This window comes from Carcharodon carcharias, chromosome 1 (assembly GCF_017639515.1).
Source record: "Carcharodon carcharias isolate sCarCar2 chromosome 1, sCarCar2.pri, whole genome shotgun sequence".
Taxonomy (NCBI): Eukaryota; Metazoa; Chordata; class Chondrichthyes; order Lamniformes; family Lamnidae; genus Carcharodon; species Carcharodon carcharias.
In genome coordinates, this window is record NC_054467.1 from 9,290,180 (window position 1) to 9,308,716 (window position 18,537).

Below are 18,537 nucleotides of genomic sequence, written 5' to 3' on the forward strand. Positions count from 1 at the left end.
GAATTGGATAAGCACATGAAGAGAAAACGTTTACAGGTCTACATAGAAAGGGCAGGGGAGTGGGGCTGGGTGTGCTGGAGTTGAAGAAAGCTAGCACAGACTCAACAGGCTGAAGGGCTGTAACTATGCTCTGATTCTACTGAGACAACAGAAGCACAGCTGTTGTTGAGAGATTGTGACCAAAGGACAGCTGTTGTTGAGAGATTGAGACTGAAGGACAGCATCCAAACTAGGCTGTAAATGACCAGGGTGAGAGTGAGAGATCACTTCACTGTGATTAGCCTTTCCTGAAGTAGTAACAGGTTGATGAGTTTCCTCCTCCATTAACAGCATTGGTGGAAATTCCAATTTGCAATAACAAGCAGCATCAGAATACACACTTAATGATCCTCAATAGAAGTACTAACAAGAAAATACTTTAGCACTGGAACCTATATTTCAAAACTGCAGAATCTTTATTTGCACTTAATTTCTCCTTTTCAGTTAGTAACAGTACATCAGATCAGGTAAACAAAGCAAATATGGCTTCACAGATGGTACAGTAATTCTCACTATGAATACACAAAGCAACATAAAACTGAGAAACCAAAGTAAGAATCCAATTTTTGGGTCAACACACATGTCTTACTGTATCTGGAGATAGGAAGTTTACAGAAATATTAAAATTACCACAAATTGAGAGGTTTCTCTTCATTTTTGAAGGATTTGTTAGTGGAATTCACAGCTGGTAAGTTTAGAGCATTTTCTTAGTAAGTTTACAGTTCTGATTAGCACTACATTCCTTATTGGAAACAATTCATTGAGAAACATAGGCCAAATAGAAACGAATACATCAGAATAAACAAAATGTCTGGTCTGAGAAAATTGTGAAGTTATAGAATCTGGAAAAGGACAGAAAACATCAAATTGTAATGCTGTAGTACCAATGTTTTACCACTAGAGAGGATCTTTACCGTTTAGACTGCTTCAGTAAGGCCTACTTGTGGCCTAAATGGGAAACTACAGCAATATTATATTAATAAACATCAAAATTTGTTTCTGGTGTGTTTGGATATGGTCAGATTCTGGACCTGTATTCTCACACAGAAATGGTCCCAGCTCTCAATTTCTCATTAAAAAGCCTACTACATCACATCAGAAAAAAAAAATGATTGGAGTCTTTTGTTAATTGACTGTTTCACTGCTTTCAATTACAGCATCAGCGGTTCCTTTTCCGAGCTGTGATCCGCACAGAATTCAGTTGGCTTATCCAAACAATGCTTATGGGGATGTAGGAAAGGGCAGGCGATTGTTACAACCCTAACGAAGTCTTCAACAGTGTTGCTATATTAAGTGGAATGTTTCCCTCGCCTCCTTAAAAACAAAGAAATTCACATTAAAACAAACTTGGCAACATCTACAGCAGTTTTAAGTACAGGCAATTTAAAATCCTGTAAATGTAGCTTACAATTGGTATTGGTAGTGAAACCATGACAGAAGCAATGGGAAGGTCATGGATAAGAAAACATTTTCTTAAAAAAGAGGCAGAAAAATGAAGGAGAGAAAGAGAGTGGATGGTATCATGTGGTTGGTACATTATCCTTTTACCAGTGGGAAATGGCTTACAATCTTGTCCACGTTCATGGGACAAAAGTCATTCTTCCTCCTCAGGTTTTTGCAAAGACTTTTCCTGGACAACATATATGCTCATGGAAGATGAGATCCAAAAGAAAAAAGGAATTTGAATAAAAAGCTTTGTATATGTAACAAATATGTTGAAAAAGCTGTTCTGTGCAGCCATCTCCTTTTTTCAATATTGCTAACTGCAAACTAAAAGAAACTGGAGTACAATTTGTATTGAGAAGGGAAAAACATGATATGGGGTATTCAACTGCATAACTCACCTGTTTCTGTTGAAGTCATATCCTGTTCTAGTTTCAGTTTATGTTCACCAATTTTAAGCATGGACTCTTCAATTGTCCCTTTGCTGATCAGTTTTACAACATGCACTATCCTACAAACAAAAAAAAATTGCAAGAGTAAGATTGAGTTTCCTTGTATCGTTTCATATTCTTCCTTCTCAAATATTGATTCAATTATCTTCTAGATGATGTGGTAGTTTTTGCTTCAATAATTACTTGTAGTAGCTATTTATTTATTTAGTTCCAATAAAAAGTTCCCCTTTGCTCTTCTAGTAATAAACCTGTCTGTCTCCCTGCTACATCTAATGGAAGGTTTGAGAGATGTCACTGTTTCTGGCTTAAGCCCTCCTGCATGAAACAGGTCTGTTATAGTGGATAGAGCACCTAGCCCACAGCTGCAGGGATTAAGCAATTCTGACCTAAAATTTAGAAAGCTTGAAATATTTTGAACAGCTGTATCATTAATTTGGTTGTGTAACATTTTCTTCCTGGTAAGATTTCTATCTTTTAAAAGCATAGTAATTATTTCTCCATTGACAAATGGCTGGAAACCCCGATTTCAAATCTGAAATTGTTATTAAGTGTAGCAACACAAACTTTGAAAACAAAGTTATCCATGCAAATCTGTAGCGATAATGCAGTCCACTCTAATAAGTTATAAATTCATACAACTCCCAGTACCATAAACCCACACTTACTGTTGGGAGGGTGCTTTGGGAATGCACAACATAAATTGACAAAAATCCAAAGCAGCAGTAAGCATGCTATTACCTTTGATCTTTTCAACAGACGATTCAAGAAGTTTCATTCTTTAATTAGGATTTTAAAGGCTGTGGCAGTGGTAGGATATTAACAGCTGATATTTAGCCATTACAACAATGCCATTTTGCAAACATAGAATGTGCCTTGGTACCACCATATATAACCAATGTTGCACACCGTAGAGTCAGAATTTAGACCTCAGTAAGCTAAAAGTCAGCTAAGTTTCACCAGCTAATTTCACAGAATCTTTACAGTGCAGAAGGAGGCCACTCGGCCTATCTAGTTTGTGTTCTTCAGTAAAGAACTGTCTGCTGCAGTAAGAACCAGGATTGTGGTGAAATCAATTTTTAAATAATTTCAAATATGGATAATGCTGGATTGAATTAAAAAATGAATCTCTTCAAAAGTCCATTCTTTAAACAAGAGAGAATCTAACCATCTCCCCATGACATCAATTGCATTACGATCACAGAATTCCCCACTATCAACATCCTGGTATTGACCAGAAACTGAACTGGACCAGCTATATAAATACTATGGCTTCAACAGCAGGTCTGAAGCTGGGAATTTTGTGAGGAGTAACTCACCTCCCAAGTCCCAAAAGCCTATCCACCATCTACAAGGCACAAGTCAGGAGTGTGATGGAATACTCTCCACTTGCCTGTATGAGTACAACTCCAACAACACTCAAGAAGCTCAACACCATCCAAAACAAAGCAGCTACTTGATTGGCACCCATCCACCACAAACATTCACTCCCTTTACCGCTGACACACAGTAGCGGCAGCGTGTGCCATCTACAAGATGCACTGCAGGAAACTCACCAAGACAGTACCTTCCAAACCCGCAATCTCTACCACCTAAAGGGCAAGGGCAGCAGTAGCATGGGAATACCAGCACCTGCAAGTTCCCCTCCAAGTCACACACCATCCTGACTTGGAACCATATTGGTGTTCCTTCACTGTCGTTGAATCAAAATCCTGGAACTCCCTCCCTAACAGCACTGTGTGTGTACCTACACCACATGGACTGCAGCGGTTCAAAAAAGTGGCTCACCACCACCACCTTCTCAAGGGCAATTGGGATGTGCAATAAATGCTGGCCGAGCCAGTGACACCCACATCCCATAAATGAAGAAAACAAATAAAAGTTTGTGTCAAGGTGCACCACCCTGAACCATCTAGATTCTGGGTTACATGAATCTGTGATGAGAACAAAGGTTACCTCAGGTGGGTGGAGGTACAATTGCAAGCCAATGATGAACAATGTTTATCAACATATAAAATATAGAAAATGCTAGGCTGAAAAAAAATTAGGATGCTTCACTGCTCCTATGCTGGAGCTATTAAGATGGTTCATAATGCAGAATGTTGGGATAGAAGTATTCAAATATCTATTAGGGTGGTCTAAAAATTCTTTTAATTTCTTCCAGCCATTGTAATTTTGAGGGGAGCAATGGTATTTAACTGATCTGGGGCATATGTTCAGACATGTTCCTTATAGTGCTGAGGGGTGAAAATCACTTTTCCCTGCATCATTTCTGTTTAGCTCATGATTTGCTGAAATGCTAATTATCATACATTTTATATCATTTATTTAGTGCTGGAAAGGGATTGGAAGCCACATCAAAACACAATTCAATTCCTTTAAAGGGATCCTTAGCACTTACTCCTCGTTAGCAGTTGAAGTGCATTAAATTGGTGCATCACAGTTATCCTGGCTGTTTAATGTGCCTTACACATGTAATCTATTTTAATAACAAATAAAACCAAAATAAGTGAAAATATTGTTATGCAACCAATGTGGGTTTTTTTTTAGAACATTGACATCAGTTCTATTGGTCTGCAGTGAGGTAAAGTCTGGAATTCATTTAAATAAAGTTCAAAAACGAAACAAAGCGGTAACCCGTGACCTCTGAACTAGCCTACACCAAAACCAAAACTACCACAAAATAAGCAGCAAACTGAATTACTATCTTTAGTGTAATCCATCATGAATTAGTTGCCTTAAAGGAAAAATATATCAAGAGTATATCTGAAGGAGCATTACAATTTGGCGGAATGTAGTATTGTGTTGCATTCGATGCCTAAGTACACTGACTATAATTCCTGCTGGTCCAAACAAAACCTACTTTGCACTACTCCCGTGCAAAACAATCCCTGAAACAGGTCTCAGTGAAAACATTCTAAGTAGTACAGTACTAACTTAACCTCTTAAATCTTGAACAAGACAGGTCCGGAGCTCAGCTCTGAAAACCGGGGGCAACCTAGCAGAACTGAGGCAGACTTAAGTGTTTACAATCTCAACATTACTGTCTGACTTAGTAACCAGTTAATCGCATAATGTCTTCCAAGAGATCAGACTTTTGTATTGCAAGATGAATGCCACTTAAATTGTGTTGTTTTTACACCAACGCAAGTAGCCCCCACAGCATCAACCAGAAGCAGATGGGCATATGTGCTTCGTTAAGAGAATACATTGACTGCAGGATAAAAGCAGCTGTTGTAAAGTCTGCCAAATAAGCATTTTTTTTTTTTAAAACTCATTCACAGGATGTGGGCGTCCCTATTACCATTGAGAAGGTGGTGATGAGCCACCTTCTTGGACTGCTGCAGTCCATGTGGTTTAAGTACACCCACAGTGCTGTCAGAAAAGGGATTAGATTTTAGAGCGGTTTGATAGGCCATTTCAGAGGGGATTTAATAGTCATCCACATTAGTGTGGGCCTGGAGTCACATATATACCAGACTAGGTAAGGATGGCCAATTTCCTAGTGAACCAGGTGGGTTTTTATGACAATCGTCAATGGTTTCATGGTCACAATTACTGAGAATAGCTTTTCATTCCAGATTCATTGACAATTTAAATTCCATCAGCTGCCGTGGTGGGATTTGAATCTGTGTCCCCAGAGCATTAGTCTGGTCCTTACTAGTCCAATGACATTACCACGATGCCCCTGGCTCTGCCTGAAGTAAAGCTTCTGGCAAACTGACAAACTGCTATTCAAATTTTAATTTTAATAAAGTGCTGAGTATTTAGTCATCAATGTTCAGCCGTGTACTACTGAGTTTATGCTGTCAAAGGGAAAACACTATAAAAAAGGTATCAAGCCAATCACCATCTTTCTCATCCTTTTCTTGCATCCCATTGGTAAAAAAAAGTTGTAAGAATGTTATTTGTGAGAAGCTTTATTCAAGTTACAAGTGCAAAGCTTACAAATTTTAAACTAGTTTTAATAGAGTGCCTTGTGCCTGCTCTTTACTTCTCTCATTGGACAGCAAAACAAGGAATCGGGAAAAGTATTAACAGAATGGGCTGGCGTTGACAGTGATGGAAGACAATGAAATTTGAGGGGGAAATGGGAAAGAATATTATGAGTACGGAATTGCAGGAGCTGAGAGGACAGGAGTTTCAACTAGTTTAGGGCAGCGAATGGTCATCAAGTAGAAAATTCCTGTTCTGATCATTGCTTCATATAATCTTTGTAGCAATAGAATAAGAAACATCTTAATTTGTCATAATCTGAATATTAACTTATTACTGCTAAGTTACCAGAATTATGGAAAATTCAGATGCAAGAACTAATCACTGTTATCTTTCCACTTATAGTAGACCCTTTCCAATAGCAGGCAGCCATTTCCTTTCCACACTTCCGGCAATGGATCTCTAAAACCAGATCTCAGAAAGCACGCAAGAGCAGTATGGGCTCACTACTTCAGATTCCCCTCTCTGCAGAAATAGCTCAGTTTCGCAGATATTCCACCGAACAAATGGAGAATCAGAAGAATGAACCACCACTGAAAAAGCCAAAATATTGTGCTCTAAAGCAGCTTTGAAATAAGCATCTCTGACAATAGGAATTGTGAACATTAATTTTTCATCTTACTTTTTCTGTCCTACTCTGTGACATCGATCTTCTGCTTGTTTATCATTATAGGGATTACAGTCAATATCATGAAGGATGACAATGTTGGCTGAGGTGAGGTTTATACCCAGTCCTCCGGCTTTGGTTGATAACAGGAAAACAAAAATATCCATATCTGTATTAAACTGATCTATCAAGTGGATTCTGAAAAAGAGAGTCAGTTAAAGAGTCATATGTAAATTGTTTACAACTAAAAATCTAAGCTTTGTTCATAAAAATCAATCCTTTCCCTACAGAATTAAAATGCTCTAATTAGTAAGTTGGCAAACATAACTTCAAATGGAAGCCTGCAATTCAAACATTTAAAATTGGTAGAAAATAAAAGTCTAGCAGTGAAATATGAACATATTTTTTTGAATATAAATTATCAATTCTTCCTTAAAAAAAAACACAAAATAATGTCAAAACATAGACTTTCAGGGGATTCAGGCTTCTTGCACTGTGCAATAGATTTCTCGTATATTATCTCAACTTGAACCACCTCAAAGAAATCCATGCCTTTAAAAGTTACACACACTTAAGCAAAAGCATCTTCCCCCACTACCAAAGCATCCTCAAGCTAGAAAGCAGAAAAAGGAAGAAGATATTCAAGTGCCAATGATATATCTAGCCATGGAAGTCATCCAAAATAAAAACATTGACTAATAAATCAAAAGCCTGCTTGGAGCTTTATAAGATGGTAACTGAAGCCTCTAATTTGAAAGCTGGTGTGCCAGGAAAATTCCTCTTGACCAAGATTCACTTAGAACAATTTCTAAAGAATTCTGAGCCAAAACCCTTATCTGGGACCTTTGAAAAGCACAACACACTGGTACTTTAGGGCAGTTGATATCGTTTATATGGATTTCAGCAAAGGCTTTGACAAGGTCCCACATGGGACTTATAAAGAAGGCAAATGCACATGGGATACAGGGTAATTTGATAAGGTAGACTCAAAATTGGCTTAGTTGCAGGAAACAAGAGGGTGATGACAGAAGGATGCTTTAGTGACTGGAAGCCAGTGTCCAGTGGCATACCACAGGGATCTATGCTAGGTCCCCTATTATTCATAATTTATATAAAGAACATAGATGATTATGTGGGGGGGAGGATTAGTAAGTTTGTGGATGACACAAAGATTGACTGGGTGGTTAACAGTGAGGTTGAGTGTCTTGGGCTACAGGAAGATATAGACGGGATGGTCAAATGGGCAGATAAGTGGCAGATGGAATTTAACCCTGAAAAGTGTGAGGTGATACACTTTGGAAGGAGTAATTTGACAAGGAAGTATTCAATAAACAGCATAAACAGGAAGCTCTGAGGATCAAAGGGACCTTGGCGTATGTGTCCACAGATCTCTGAAGGCAGAGGGGCATGTTAGTGGGGTGGTGAAAAAGGCATATGGGACACTTCCCTTTATCAATCGAGGCATAGATTACAAAAGTAGGGAGGTCATGTTGGAGTTGTATAGAACCTTGGTGAAGCCACAGCTGGAGTAGTGTGCGCAGTTCTGGTCGCCACATTATAGGAAGGATGTGATTGCACTGGAAGGGGTGCAGAGGAGACTCACCAGGATGTTGCCTGGGATGAAACATTTAAGTTATGAAGAGAAGTTTGATAGACTTGGGTTGTTTTCGTTGGAGCAGAGAAGGCTGAGGGGCGACCTGATGGAAGTGTACAAGATTAAAAGGGGCATGGACAAGGTGTATAGGGAGCAGCTGTTCCCCTTAGTTGAAGGGTCAGTCACGAGGGGACGTAAGTTCAAAGTGAGGGGCAGGGGGTTTGGGGGGGGATATGAGGAAAAACTTTTTTACCCAGACGGTGGTTACATTCTGGAATGCGCTGCTTGGGAGGGTGGTGGAGGTGGGTTGCCTCACATCCTTTAAAAAGTACCTGGATGAGCACTTGGCACATCAAGGTTATGGGCCAAGTGCTGGTAAATGGGATTAGGTAGGTAGGTAGGTAGGTCAGGTGTTTCTCACGTGTCGGTGCAGACGTGATGGGCCGAAGGGCCTCTTCTGCACTGTGTGATTCTGTGATTCAAGAGCCTGAATCGTTCTCTAGATACTGGAGAGTATAATGAATCCTTGTTGATCATACCCCTGAAATGTAAATGATCCATCATCATGAAAATGATACCTTCTCTGCTTTGAAGCATGCTTCTTTTAAGTGTTTCAAAGGTCTAATTACTGAGAAAAGGTGCAGAAAAATTTAAGATGTAGCATGGGCACGTAAAAAAGTACTTCTTCAAGTAGGCAAAAATGGCGAGACCTCAGAAATTTTAACTAGCTGGAGCAGAAAAGGTGAAGAGTCTCCTTGTACCAACAAGACACAAGGTTCCGTTTTGTTGAAATGAACAAGAGTGTAATAACTGTAGACTTGACTCTGACAAAGCATAAATCTCCTGAGGAATCTCCCATAATAATGCATCTATTTTGAGGCTGTTGAGGATAAGCTAATAAGGAGAAATGTGAACTACAGAAATACAAATATGCCACTAGATTTTATTTTTAAACTTGCATGTAAGAATATTGTCTATTCCTCTATTTAAGGTCAATAGAATGTTTCCAACCCCGAGGTGTTAGTAATTTACAAGCATATCTGCGACAATTAATGTGCGTTACAATTTCTTAATGATTTATAGGGAAAAGTAGCTGAGGCAATAAAATGCTCATGGGTGAAATAATGTGTTTTATACATACGGTACAGAAATCTGTATATACTCTACCTGTCAGAGATTGGAGTTTTGCCATCCAACCGAAGATACCTGTGCTTATGATGTCTCAAGAATACTTCTAGAATGTCCAACATCATAGTAAACTGGCTAAAGAGAACAACTCTGGAACCCTGATAACAATAACAAATTAGACCAGTTGATATAAAATGGAACTAGAGTTGGAACCCTATTCATTTTATGATGGCATCATGAAGTTGGGTTCAAAAATCGCTGCATGCCAGTTATCAGCATAATCAAAAATTACCCATCTTAAAATTCTTGCAACTGGACTTCATAAATGTATTGAAAATATGATTGCAACACTCAGCTTATTAATCAGATGTGTGAGGTGATTGTAAAACACACACTCGGACATTGGTTTTGTTCAATAGCAAGTATCCTATGGTGTTAAGTCTGGGGTCTGAAGCACACTTGTGACATATACTTATGAATGTGGTCTTCCCGTTAAGTACTCAAGTACTTTCTGTGGAGTCTTGTTTGGTGTGGATACTTTACAGGGCAATTAGAATTTAATACATGTCTTGCCAGTTTCAGGATCCATGTCAATAAGTGTCTCTTTATTTTAAGAGATTGCTTTGCAGCTGTAAAGCGTAATGTCTTGTGTGTGGCAGATATAAAGATTATTAATGCAAGACACGTGATCCAAATTCATTGCAATACAATCCTTTAGTGCAGCAGAAGTAACTGAATTTTAATGACTCCATTTTACATCCAATATTCTCTGCCACACATCTATTTGCAGTCCTTTTGCTCCAGGATGAGTTTGAAATTCTGTCAAGACTTTAGGAGTAACTTTGTTTCAAGGTTTCAATGTACTAAGAGAGGGAAAACAAATTCTGTGTGTTTAAGTCCAATTGAACTATGCTCAGATAGATATTATAACTGAAATAAAATATCTGAATATAACTAATCATGTAATAAACTAACAAAAACTGAACATAACCAGAAACTAGAAACACAATAATCTCCTGCATCAATAAACAGTCCTAATACAAGCTTCAATTGAGGTTGTGGCTTTCAGATACAATACCAGTATCTCTACTATTGTGTGGAGTGCCTTTTCTCCCCCTGTATACCTATCATGAAAATTCTGAGGAGACAATTAATTTGTCCAGCCAAGATTCTCATTTGAAGGAAGAGGGAAAACAGAGATCCTACAATGCATCTCCAAGTTAGGAGATTCTTAAGAGAAATCTTGAACGCCACAGGTTGACACACTGCAAAAATATTGCTGTATGCATACTCCATTTAGCTTACGTAATAATCACAGCAAGAGCAAATATTCATAAGTTATTTCAAATTTAACTCCATGAGGTAGCCATAAACTAAAGTGGATAGGTTCCATTATAATTGTTTAAAGCTTTACCTCCTCCTTAAGTTCTGCAAGTATATTCTCCAGAATTTGGAACTTCCCTGAATCCAAGAGCAATTCCATTTCTAACTGAAAACTTCTTATGCTACTGTACTCTTGACACAGATGGTGCAATTCAAAATCTGTCATCGCCTCCATGTCTTCAAGGATGAGATCAGGATTAGCATCTCTGTGAGTGGGCTCCTAAGAGACGGGCATGAATTAGCAACAAAACATGAATGGACAGGCTACTCAACTTGCTGCACCTCAATCATAGCCTTTACACACAGTCAAAGTACTGCCTAGTTTAATTGGTTTGGCAGACACCTGGGGGTCCTATCTCCCTTTTAAAATTTGGCAGAAGGAATATAGTTTTAATTTTAGCAACGTTTAAAGACACATTTACATTGCCAATCTATACAAAATGCTATACAGAAGTCACCTATTTCAGAGCAAGAACTTCATTCTGTTAGGTATCAAGCCAGGTTTCACTCTGGGATCTGACTTGTCGAGTATTAACCTCAGCTGGGATCATAATAATTCAACAAAAACAACAAAAATTGCTGGAAAAACTCAGCAGGTCTGACAGCATCTGCGGAGAGAAAGACAGTTAACATTTCGAGTCCATATGACTTTTCATCAGAACTAAAGAGAAATAGAAATGTGGTGAAATATAAGCTGTTTCAGGGGGTGGGACAGGTGGAGCTGGATAGAGGGCCATTGATAGATGGAGGCAAAGGAGAGATTGCCAAAGATGTCATAAACAAAAGGACAAAGGGGTGTTGATGGTGGTGATATTAGCTAAAGGATGTGTGATGTTAAGAGTCGAAAGCAGGATGAGCAAGTGACAGATGGCCCAAGTGGAGGTGTGGTGGGGGAAAGGGATCGAAACATGCTAAAAGGTGGAGATAAAACAATGGATTGAAATAAATTTAAAAATAATAGAAATAGGTAGGAAAAGAAAAAAGTATTAAAAAATATAATAATTATTAGAAAAAAGGGGATCAAAAAAGGGGGTGAGGATGGAGGAGAGAGTTCTTGATCTTAAGTCGTTGAACTCAATGTTAAGTCCAGAAGGCTGTAAAGTGCCTAATCAGAAGATGAGGTGCTGTTCCTCCAAGTTTGCGTTACGCTTCACTGGAACATTGCAGCAGGCCAAGGACGGACATGTGGGCATGACAGCAGGGTGGTGTGTTGAAATGGCAAGCGACAGGAAGGTCTGGGTCATGCTTGCGGACAGACCGAAGGTGTTTCGCAAAGCTGTCACCCAGTCTGCGTTTGGTCTCGCCAATATAGAGGAGACCGCATTGGGTGCAGCGAATGCAGTAGACTAAATTGAGGGAAGTGCAAGAGAAACGCTGCTTCACTTGAAAGGAGTGTTTGGGCCCTTGGACAATGAGGAGGGGGGAAGTAAGGAGGCAGGTGTTGCACCTTCTGCAGCTGCATGGGAAGGTGCCATGGGAAGAAGTTGAAGTGTAGGGGGTGATGGAGGAGTGGACCAGGGTGTCCCGGAGGGAATGGTCCCTACGGAATGCCGCCGGGGGATTGAAGGGAAGATGTGTTTGGTGGTGGCATCATGCTGGAGTTGGCGGAAATGGCTTGTAATGAATATTGGTGGATAATCTATCATCAGAAATTGAGACAGAGAGGTCAAGGAAGGGAAGGGAAGTGTCAGTGATGGACAATGTGAAAATGATAGAGGGGTGGAAATTGGAAACAAAATTAATACATTTTTCAAGGTCCAGACGAGAGCATGAAATGGCACCAAAGCAGTAATTGATGTACTGGAGAAAGAGTTGTGGGAGGCCCACAAGCCCATCGACTCCCACAGCTACCTCAACTACAGCTCCTCACACCCTGCTTCCTGTAAGGACGCCATCCCATTCTCTCAGTTCCTTCGCCTCCATCACATCTGTTCTGATGATGCTACTTTCTGAAACAGTTCCTCTGACATGTCCTCCTTCTTCATTAACCAAGCTTTTCCACCCACAGTGGTTGACAGGGCCCTCAATGGTGTCTGGCCCATCTCCCGTGCATCTGCCCTCACACCTTCCTCTCCCTCCCAGAACCATGATAGGGTCCCCCTTGTCCTCACTTAATCACCCCACCAGCCTCCGCATTCAAAGGATCATCCTCCGCCATTACCGCCAACTCCAGCATGATGCCACCACCAAACACATTTTCCCTTCACCCCCCACGCCTTGGCATTCCGCAGGGACTGTTCCCCCTGGGGCACCCTGGTCCACTCCTGCATCACCCCCTACACTTCAACCCCTTCCCTTGGCACCTTCCCATGCAACCACAGAAGGTGCAACACCTGCCCCTTTACTTCCCCCCTCCTCACTGTCCAAGGGCCCAAACACTCCTTCCAAGTGAAGCAGCACTTCATTTGCACTTCCCTCAATTTAGTCTACTGCATTCGCTGCTTCCAATGCGGTCTCCTCTACATTGGAGAGACCAAACGCAGACTGGGTGATTGCTTTGCGGTCTGTCCGCAAGCATGACCCAGATCTTCTTGTCGCTTGCCATTTCAACACACCATCCTGCTCTCATGCCTACATGTCCATCTTTGGCCTGCTGTAATGTTCCAGTGAAGCTCAACGCAAACTGAAGGAACAGCACCTCATCTTCCGATTAGGCACTTTACAGCCTTCCGGACTTAACATTGAGTTCAACAACTTCAGATCATGAACTCTCTCCTTCATCCTCATCCCCTTTTTTCTAATAATTATTATTTTTTTTATTTTCCCACCTATTTCTATTATTTTTAAAATTTATTTCCATTTTATCTCTACCTTTTAGCCTATTTCGATCCCTTCCCCCCACCCTACCTCCACTAGGGCTATCTGTACCTTGCTCATCCTGCTTTCTACCCTTAATGTCACCATTAGCACATCCTTTAGCTAATATCACCACTGTCAACACCCCTTTGACCTTTTGTTTATGACATCTTTGGCAATCTCTCCTTTGCCTCCACCTTTCACTGGCCCTCTACCCTGCTCCACCTGTCCCACCCCCCTTAGACAGCTTATATTTCACCACATTTCTATTTCTCTTTAGTTCTGATGAAGAGTCATACGGACTCGAAATGTTAACTCTGTCTTCCTCTCCACAGATGCTGTCAGACCTGTTGAGTTTTTCCAGCAATCTCTGTTTTTGTTTCAGATTTCCAGCATCCACAACATTTTGCTTTTATCATCATAATTCAAGCTCATCTTCTCCACTTTGCTGGAAGTAGCTAGTTATGGTTTTATTTTAAATCCTGGAAGCAATCAAAAATGATATAAAATTGTAGCATCCTTGGCTTCCATCAGCAACTTTACCTTTTTCATTAGCTTGGCCATTTTCCTCAGCTTTTCAACAGTGTAATATTGTCTATGAAGCAGTGGGTGGTTAGCCATCTTTCGAAGTTGCATCATCACATTACATAATTCATTCTTTTCTGAAATATAAACACAGAAGTTAAATCACAAGACAGTCAAATGAGTAGAATTTGGAAAATACATTTAGGTGAAAATAAAGTCAGTTCAGAGAGTACAAAATGAAGAAACCTCCCTACATTTGGATCTAATTTCATGCATTCTCCAAACACAATTGAAAGATTCAACTATCAAACTGGTGCTTTATGGAGAAGTATGCCATGAGTTTGTACCTACACTCACCAGTCTGCTGAGTTTTTTGTCAAACAATTCCACTTTAGAAGATACCCAGGGAGGAAAAAAATCTATAAAGGGGTACTGCTTAGGGGTTCAAGTTGCAGTACAAGATGATGCATACAATGGTCCTGAAGATACATTATCCCATGGGAACAATATTAAAAGTATGGATACAAGCTACCACAAAATGTCACCTAAAATAGCATTTAACTTTTAATTATTTAAAAAGTCCTGGGACTACCACTCAGTGTTCTTGGACATTTATCCACAACAGATGTAGTGAAGAGTAAACAAGCTCAGCAGGTTTTAAAATAAATTATTTTTCATTAAATATAAGCTCATATTATCCTTTTGGTCTAATTGGGAAGTGGTGCAGTTTTTCAAAACTACTATATGGCAGAATGAAAAACGTAACTAAAATGACACACTTAATTAGGATGAACATACAGCACACAAGCTTGTCATTAGCAGATATAGGACATACCATTACTGTTGATAGATTTCTTCAACTTCTTGTAGAGGGCAGTATATGCCTGTTCCTGTTTATCAGACATTGAACATATCTCTATGCGATCTTGTTTGGGTGGTAGCTGCTGCAAGACCTAAACAACAGATTTAGTGCACTTAAATGATGAAGCGACTTTCAAAATAAGAAACAGGAGTAGGAACACAAGAGCTGAAAGTGGCCAATTTCGTCAGCTGACTTACAACCTACTGAAACATACAAATTACATCTAAAGGGTTTTTGAAATATGTTCATTCCATATTTGGAGCTTTCACCAAGTGCATTTATGCTTAGTTTGCTGAGAAAACAGAAATAAAATTTCGCTAAAATGAAGTCCACTGTTTAAAATGGTCAAAATGACTAAAGTACAGGTATCCAAGCCTTTTTGTTTTGCAGGCCACAGACCTTTGGCTGCAGAGGCCACATTAATGTTCAAATTAATGTTCTCACCGATTTGCATAATTCACAAGTTGCTGATACCAATAGATCTCCAGTTTTGCTTCAGGATTTGTCTATCAGGTGAGGCAACAGTATTTAAGATATGCCTGTCAAAACCTCCAGAACAACAATTCCAACAGGACAAAGGTGACCAAAAAAATACATGCAAGTGGGATGAGTGTTTCATGGATCAGAAGTTTGTCACCAAGGGCAAATGATTTATTAAATACTAGTAGCTTGAGATACTACTAGCAGCAAACATAATAATTGTGTTATCAATACTAGATGCAATTTGCCTAAAGACAAAGGGTCATAGCTGATGCATTCCCATTGGACAGCAGCAGATAGCTGTATACTATTTAAAGGTTCACTTCCTTCAAGGTATTCATAGCTTGGAGCAGTCTGCAGTGTGAACCCTACAAATGGCTCTGGTTGGATTAGGAGGAAGAAATACATTTGCTAGATTCTGGTTCCTGATCTCTATTCAGGGACCTGTGTTAGTAAATTTAGAAGAACAGGCACCAGATGAGAAGAGCTCAGAGGTCTTTACAGCAGCCTGACAACACCTGCTGCATAGTTCACTTTGAAAAATGGACATGTGGGCGAGATATTAGAAGGCTTCTACTATCTATGGACACAACCTCTGAAGAAACAACTGCCTCCCCGAGGGAGCAGAAGTTAAAATCAAAAGGAAAACCCAAACAGAAAAGGCCGATGGCAGCTTACAAGCTGAAAAAGCTTTTTGCTCTGGGATAATGGCTAACTGCTGCACAAGAACACAAGGGGAAAAAATATTCAGCTAAGTGATCTGATTTCTTCCAGCAGAATAGACATTTTACACTGTACTAATTAGGTGAACTACAGGTAAAATAACAACAGTTTCATTCCAGCAATAAAAGGTAAATGAGAGAATTTTGAACAAGTTTTTCAAGAAATTGGCAATTTAATTCAATCTTGGCCAATTATATTCTGCATGACAGGCCCATGATTTACAGAAGGTCCAAAACCAGACTCAGCATCGTTTTTACAAAAGCAAAATACCATAGATTCTAGAAATCTGAAAATAGAAACAGAAAATGCTGGAAATACTCAGCAGGTCAGGTACTATTTGTGCAGAGAGAAACAGAGCAAACGCTTAAGCCCCAAGGCCTTTCATGAGAATGAGGTTCTGATCCTCAGTCCTGAACCACATTCAAGAAGTTCAAGTCAACTCCAGGGCCAGAGCATAAATATCAAAGCTGACTCTCCAATGAAGTACTGAGGGAGTGCTGCACTGTTGCGGATACAGTCATTCAGATGCGATGTTAAACAGAGGTCCCATCTGCAGCTTGGGTGAATATAAAAGATCCCATGGCACTATTTTGAAGAAGAGCAGGGGAATTCTCCCCAGCATCCTAGCCAGTATTTATCCCACAGCCACCATCACTAAAGCTATCCAAATCATTATCTTGTTGATGTTTGTGGAAGCTTGGTGTGTGCACCTTGGCTGGTTATGATCACATTGTGTTTATGGGAGTTTGGCGTGTGCAAATTAGTTGATGCATTTCCTACATTACAACAGTGACTACACTTCAAAATTACTTCATTGGTTGTAAATCACTGAGATGCCCATTGGTCGTGAAAAGTGTTATATAATTGCAGGTAGTCTTTTTTGTTCTGATAGAAGGTCATCGACCTCAAACGTTAACTCTGCCTCGCTCATCACAGATGCTGCCTGGTTTGTGGTGTTTCCAGAATTTTCTGGAAATTTTTAATTTAGTTAGTTTTGTTGTGTATAGATGAGGGGATTCAAAACAGTCTCCTGCAGAACAACACTATTGCAAAAACATGGCCATTAAAGGGTGGTGGCTTACATTGCAAAACAATCACTTGTACGCTATATGCTGACAGCATTCCGCAACTTGCCAAGTTCGCAGACTGCTTTGGAAGAAACATTGTTCAGACAACACTCCATAAGTCAAAAACTAAAGCTGTTAACACATCAGATTGCAGATAGAACTGCATTACCTCACTCTTTACCCTCCTCAAGATAAATGGCTTCATGATCTTTTTGGCATGAGCAATCCTCCCTTTCTCAAAAGTACTTTGCTGCTCCAAAATTTTCTACAAAGAAACAAGACATTTAGTAAACTGCTGAGTAAAATAAATCAAGATAATAGAACAGTAGTTGTCAGATATAAAGGTAGAGTCAAGTACTTTTGCACTCGAATCAATTGAAAAAATATGAAAATAGTTATTTTGGGAGAATATACAAGTACATGAGGTATAGCAGACCATACTCTCGGAGCCTGAGAATAAAAACAATTACATTTTCAACGTACATGACTGAAATCATCAACTAGACACACTGGCTGGTACAAAACAGCTCTCAATAGATTAAATTATTTGTTAGCAGCAACAATCCTACATGACGTGAGTGTAGATACTTCCTAATGGACACTGATGCTCAGTACAAAGCTACACAAACTAGCACTAAATTGGCAATCTCACTCCAGAGTTTGTCAGTAGCAAATAAGAATGCTATATGGGGTTTCCAAGTTGGCCTAGAGCATATTGTGAAGTGCAGAGAAGTTTACTCTGAGCAAGATGCATGACAATCTTGACTGGCACTGTTTGATATTGACATTAGATATTTAAAATAGAAAAAATATAATATTTCTGGTACTTATACAAGAAAACAATTCATTCATATTTAAAACAGTAAGGGAGATTCTGATCATTAAAGCTTATTTTAGAAAAAAAAAGAAAAATGAGGTTATAGGAGAGAAAAATCTTATAATTGTAAGTACCTTTTTTGGGCACTACATCCATAATACCACAGCCAACAGTAAAGCAACAGAACACAAGCAGCCATTTCTGAAAGTAGTTTGGCAGTACAAACTTCAGGTTTGGGACTGCAGAAACACCCCAAACCTTTTGCAGGATAACATCTGCTGCACTCAGATTCACTTTAAAACAATTTCCTATACAAAGGCTTGCACATGTCTCAGTGGGCAATTCTTTATTTGGCAAAATTGCCTTTACTGAATGCTGTGGAAGAGCCACTTTACAGGCCTGTAATGGGAAACTTGATGTTGCCAAAGAATTGGTCTTATCCACTCCTGATCAAAAAAGCCCACTTGTATTTATATAGATGTTTGGGCAATAACTGCTAAAATCACCCCATTTGATGGTATACAACTCATCTGTAGCAAAATTCACCTGTTTTGATTAAGTAAAACATGTGTTTGCTTTCGGACAACATTGACTCTTTTTCTGCCACTTTGCTTTCAAATAGTATTGT

The 18,537-nt window shown here is 39.5% G+C and overlaps 1 protein-coding gene across 2 annotated transcripts in view; it reads right to left on the minus strand.

The window, feature by feature from the left end:
• Window positions 1-436: 436 nt before the first annotated feature.
• LOC121270816 (SWI/SNF-related matrix-associated actin-dependent regulator of chromatin subfamily A containing DEAD/H box 1-like) overlaps window positions 437-18,537 on the minus strand; it is a 94,031-nt gene continuing 75,930 nt past the window's right edge. Inside the window, exons 16-23 of one of the 2 annotated variants that reach the window (XM_041176319.1) lie at window positions 17,262-17,357; window positions 14,796-14,913; window positions 13,979-14,097; window positions 10,671-10,859; window positions 9,296-9,414; window positions 6,550-6,732; window positions 1,884-1,993; window positions 437-1,353 (exon numbers count right to left, since the gene is read on the minus strand). In XM_041176319.1, coding sequence (XP_041032253.1) covers window positions 1,292-1,353; window positions 1,884-1,993; window positions 6,550-6,732; window positions 9,296-9,414; window positions 10,671-10,859; window positions 13,979-14,097; window positions 14,796-14,913; window positions 17,262-17,357 — 996 coding nt within the window. In that variant the 3' untranslated portion in view covers window positions 437-1,291. Of the gene's footprint in view, window positions 1,354-1,883; window positions 1,994-6,549; window positions 6,733-9,295; window positions 9,415-10,670; window positions 10,860-13,978; window positions 14,098-14,795; window positions 14,914-17,261; window positions 17,358-18,537 lie in introns of those variants that run through there. The other variant, XR_005941625.1, reaches the window with a different exon arrangement.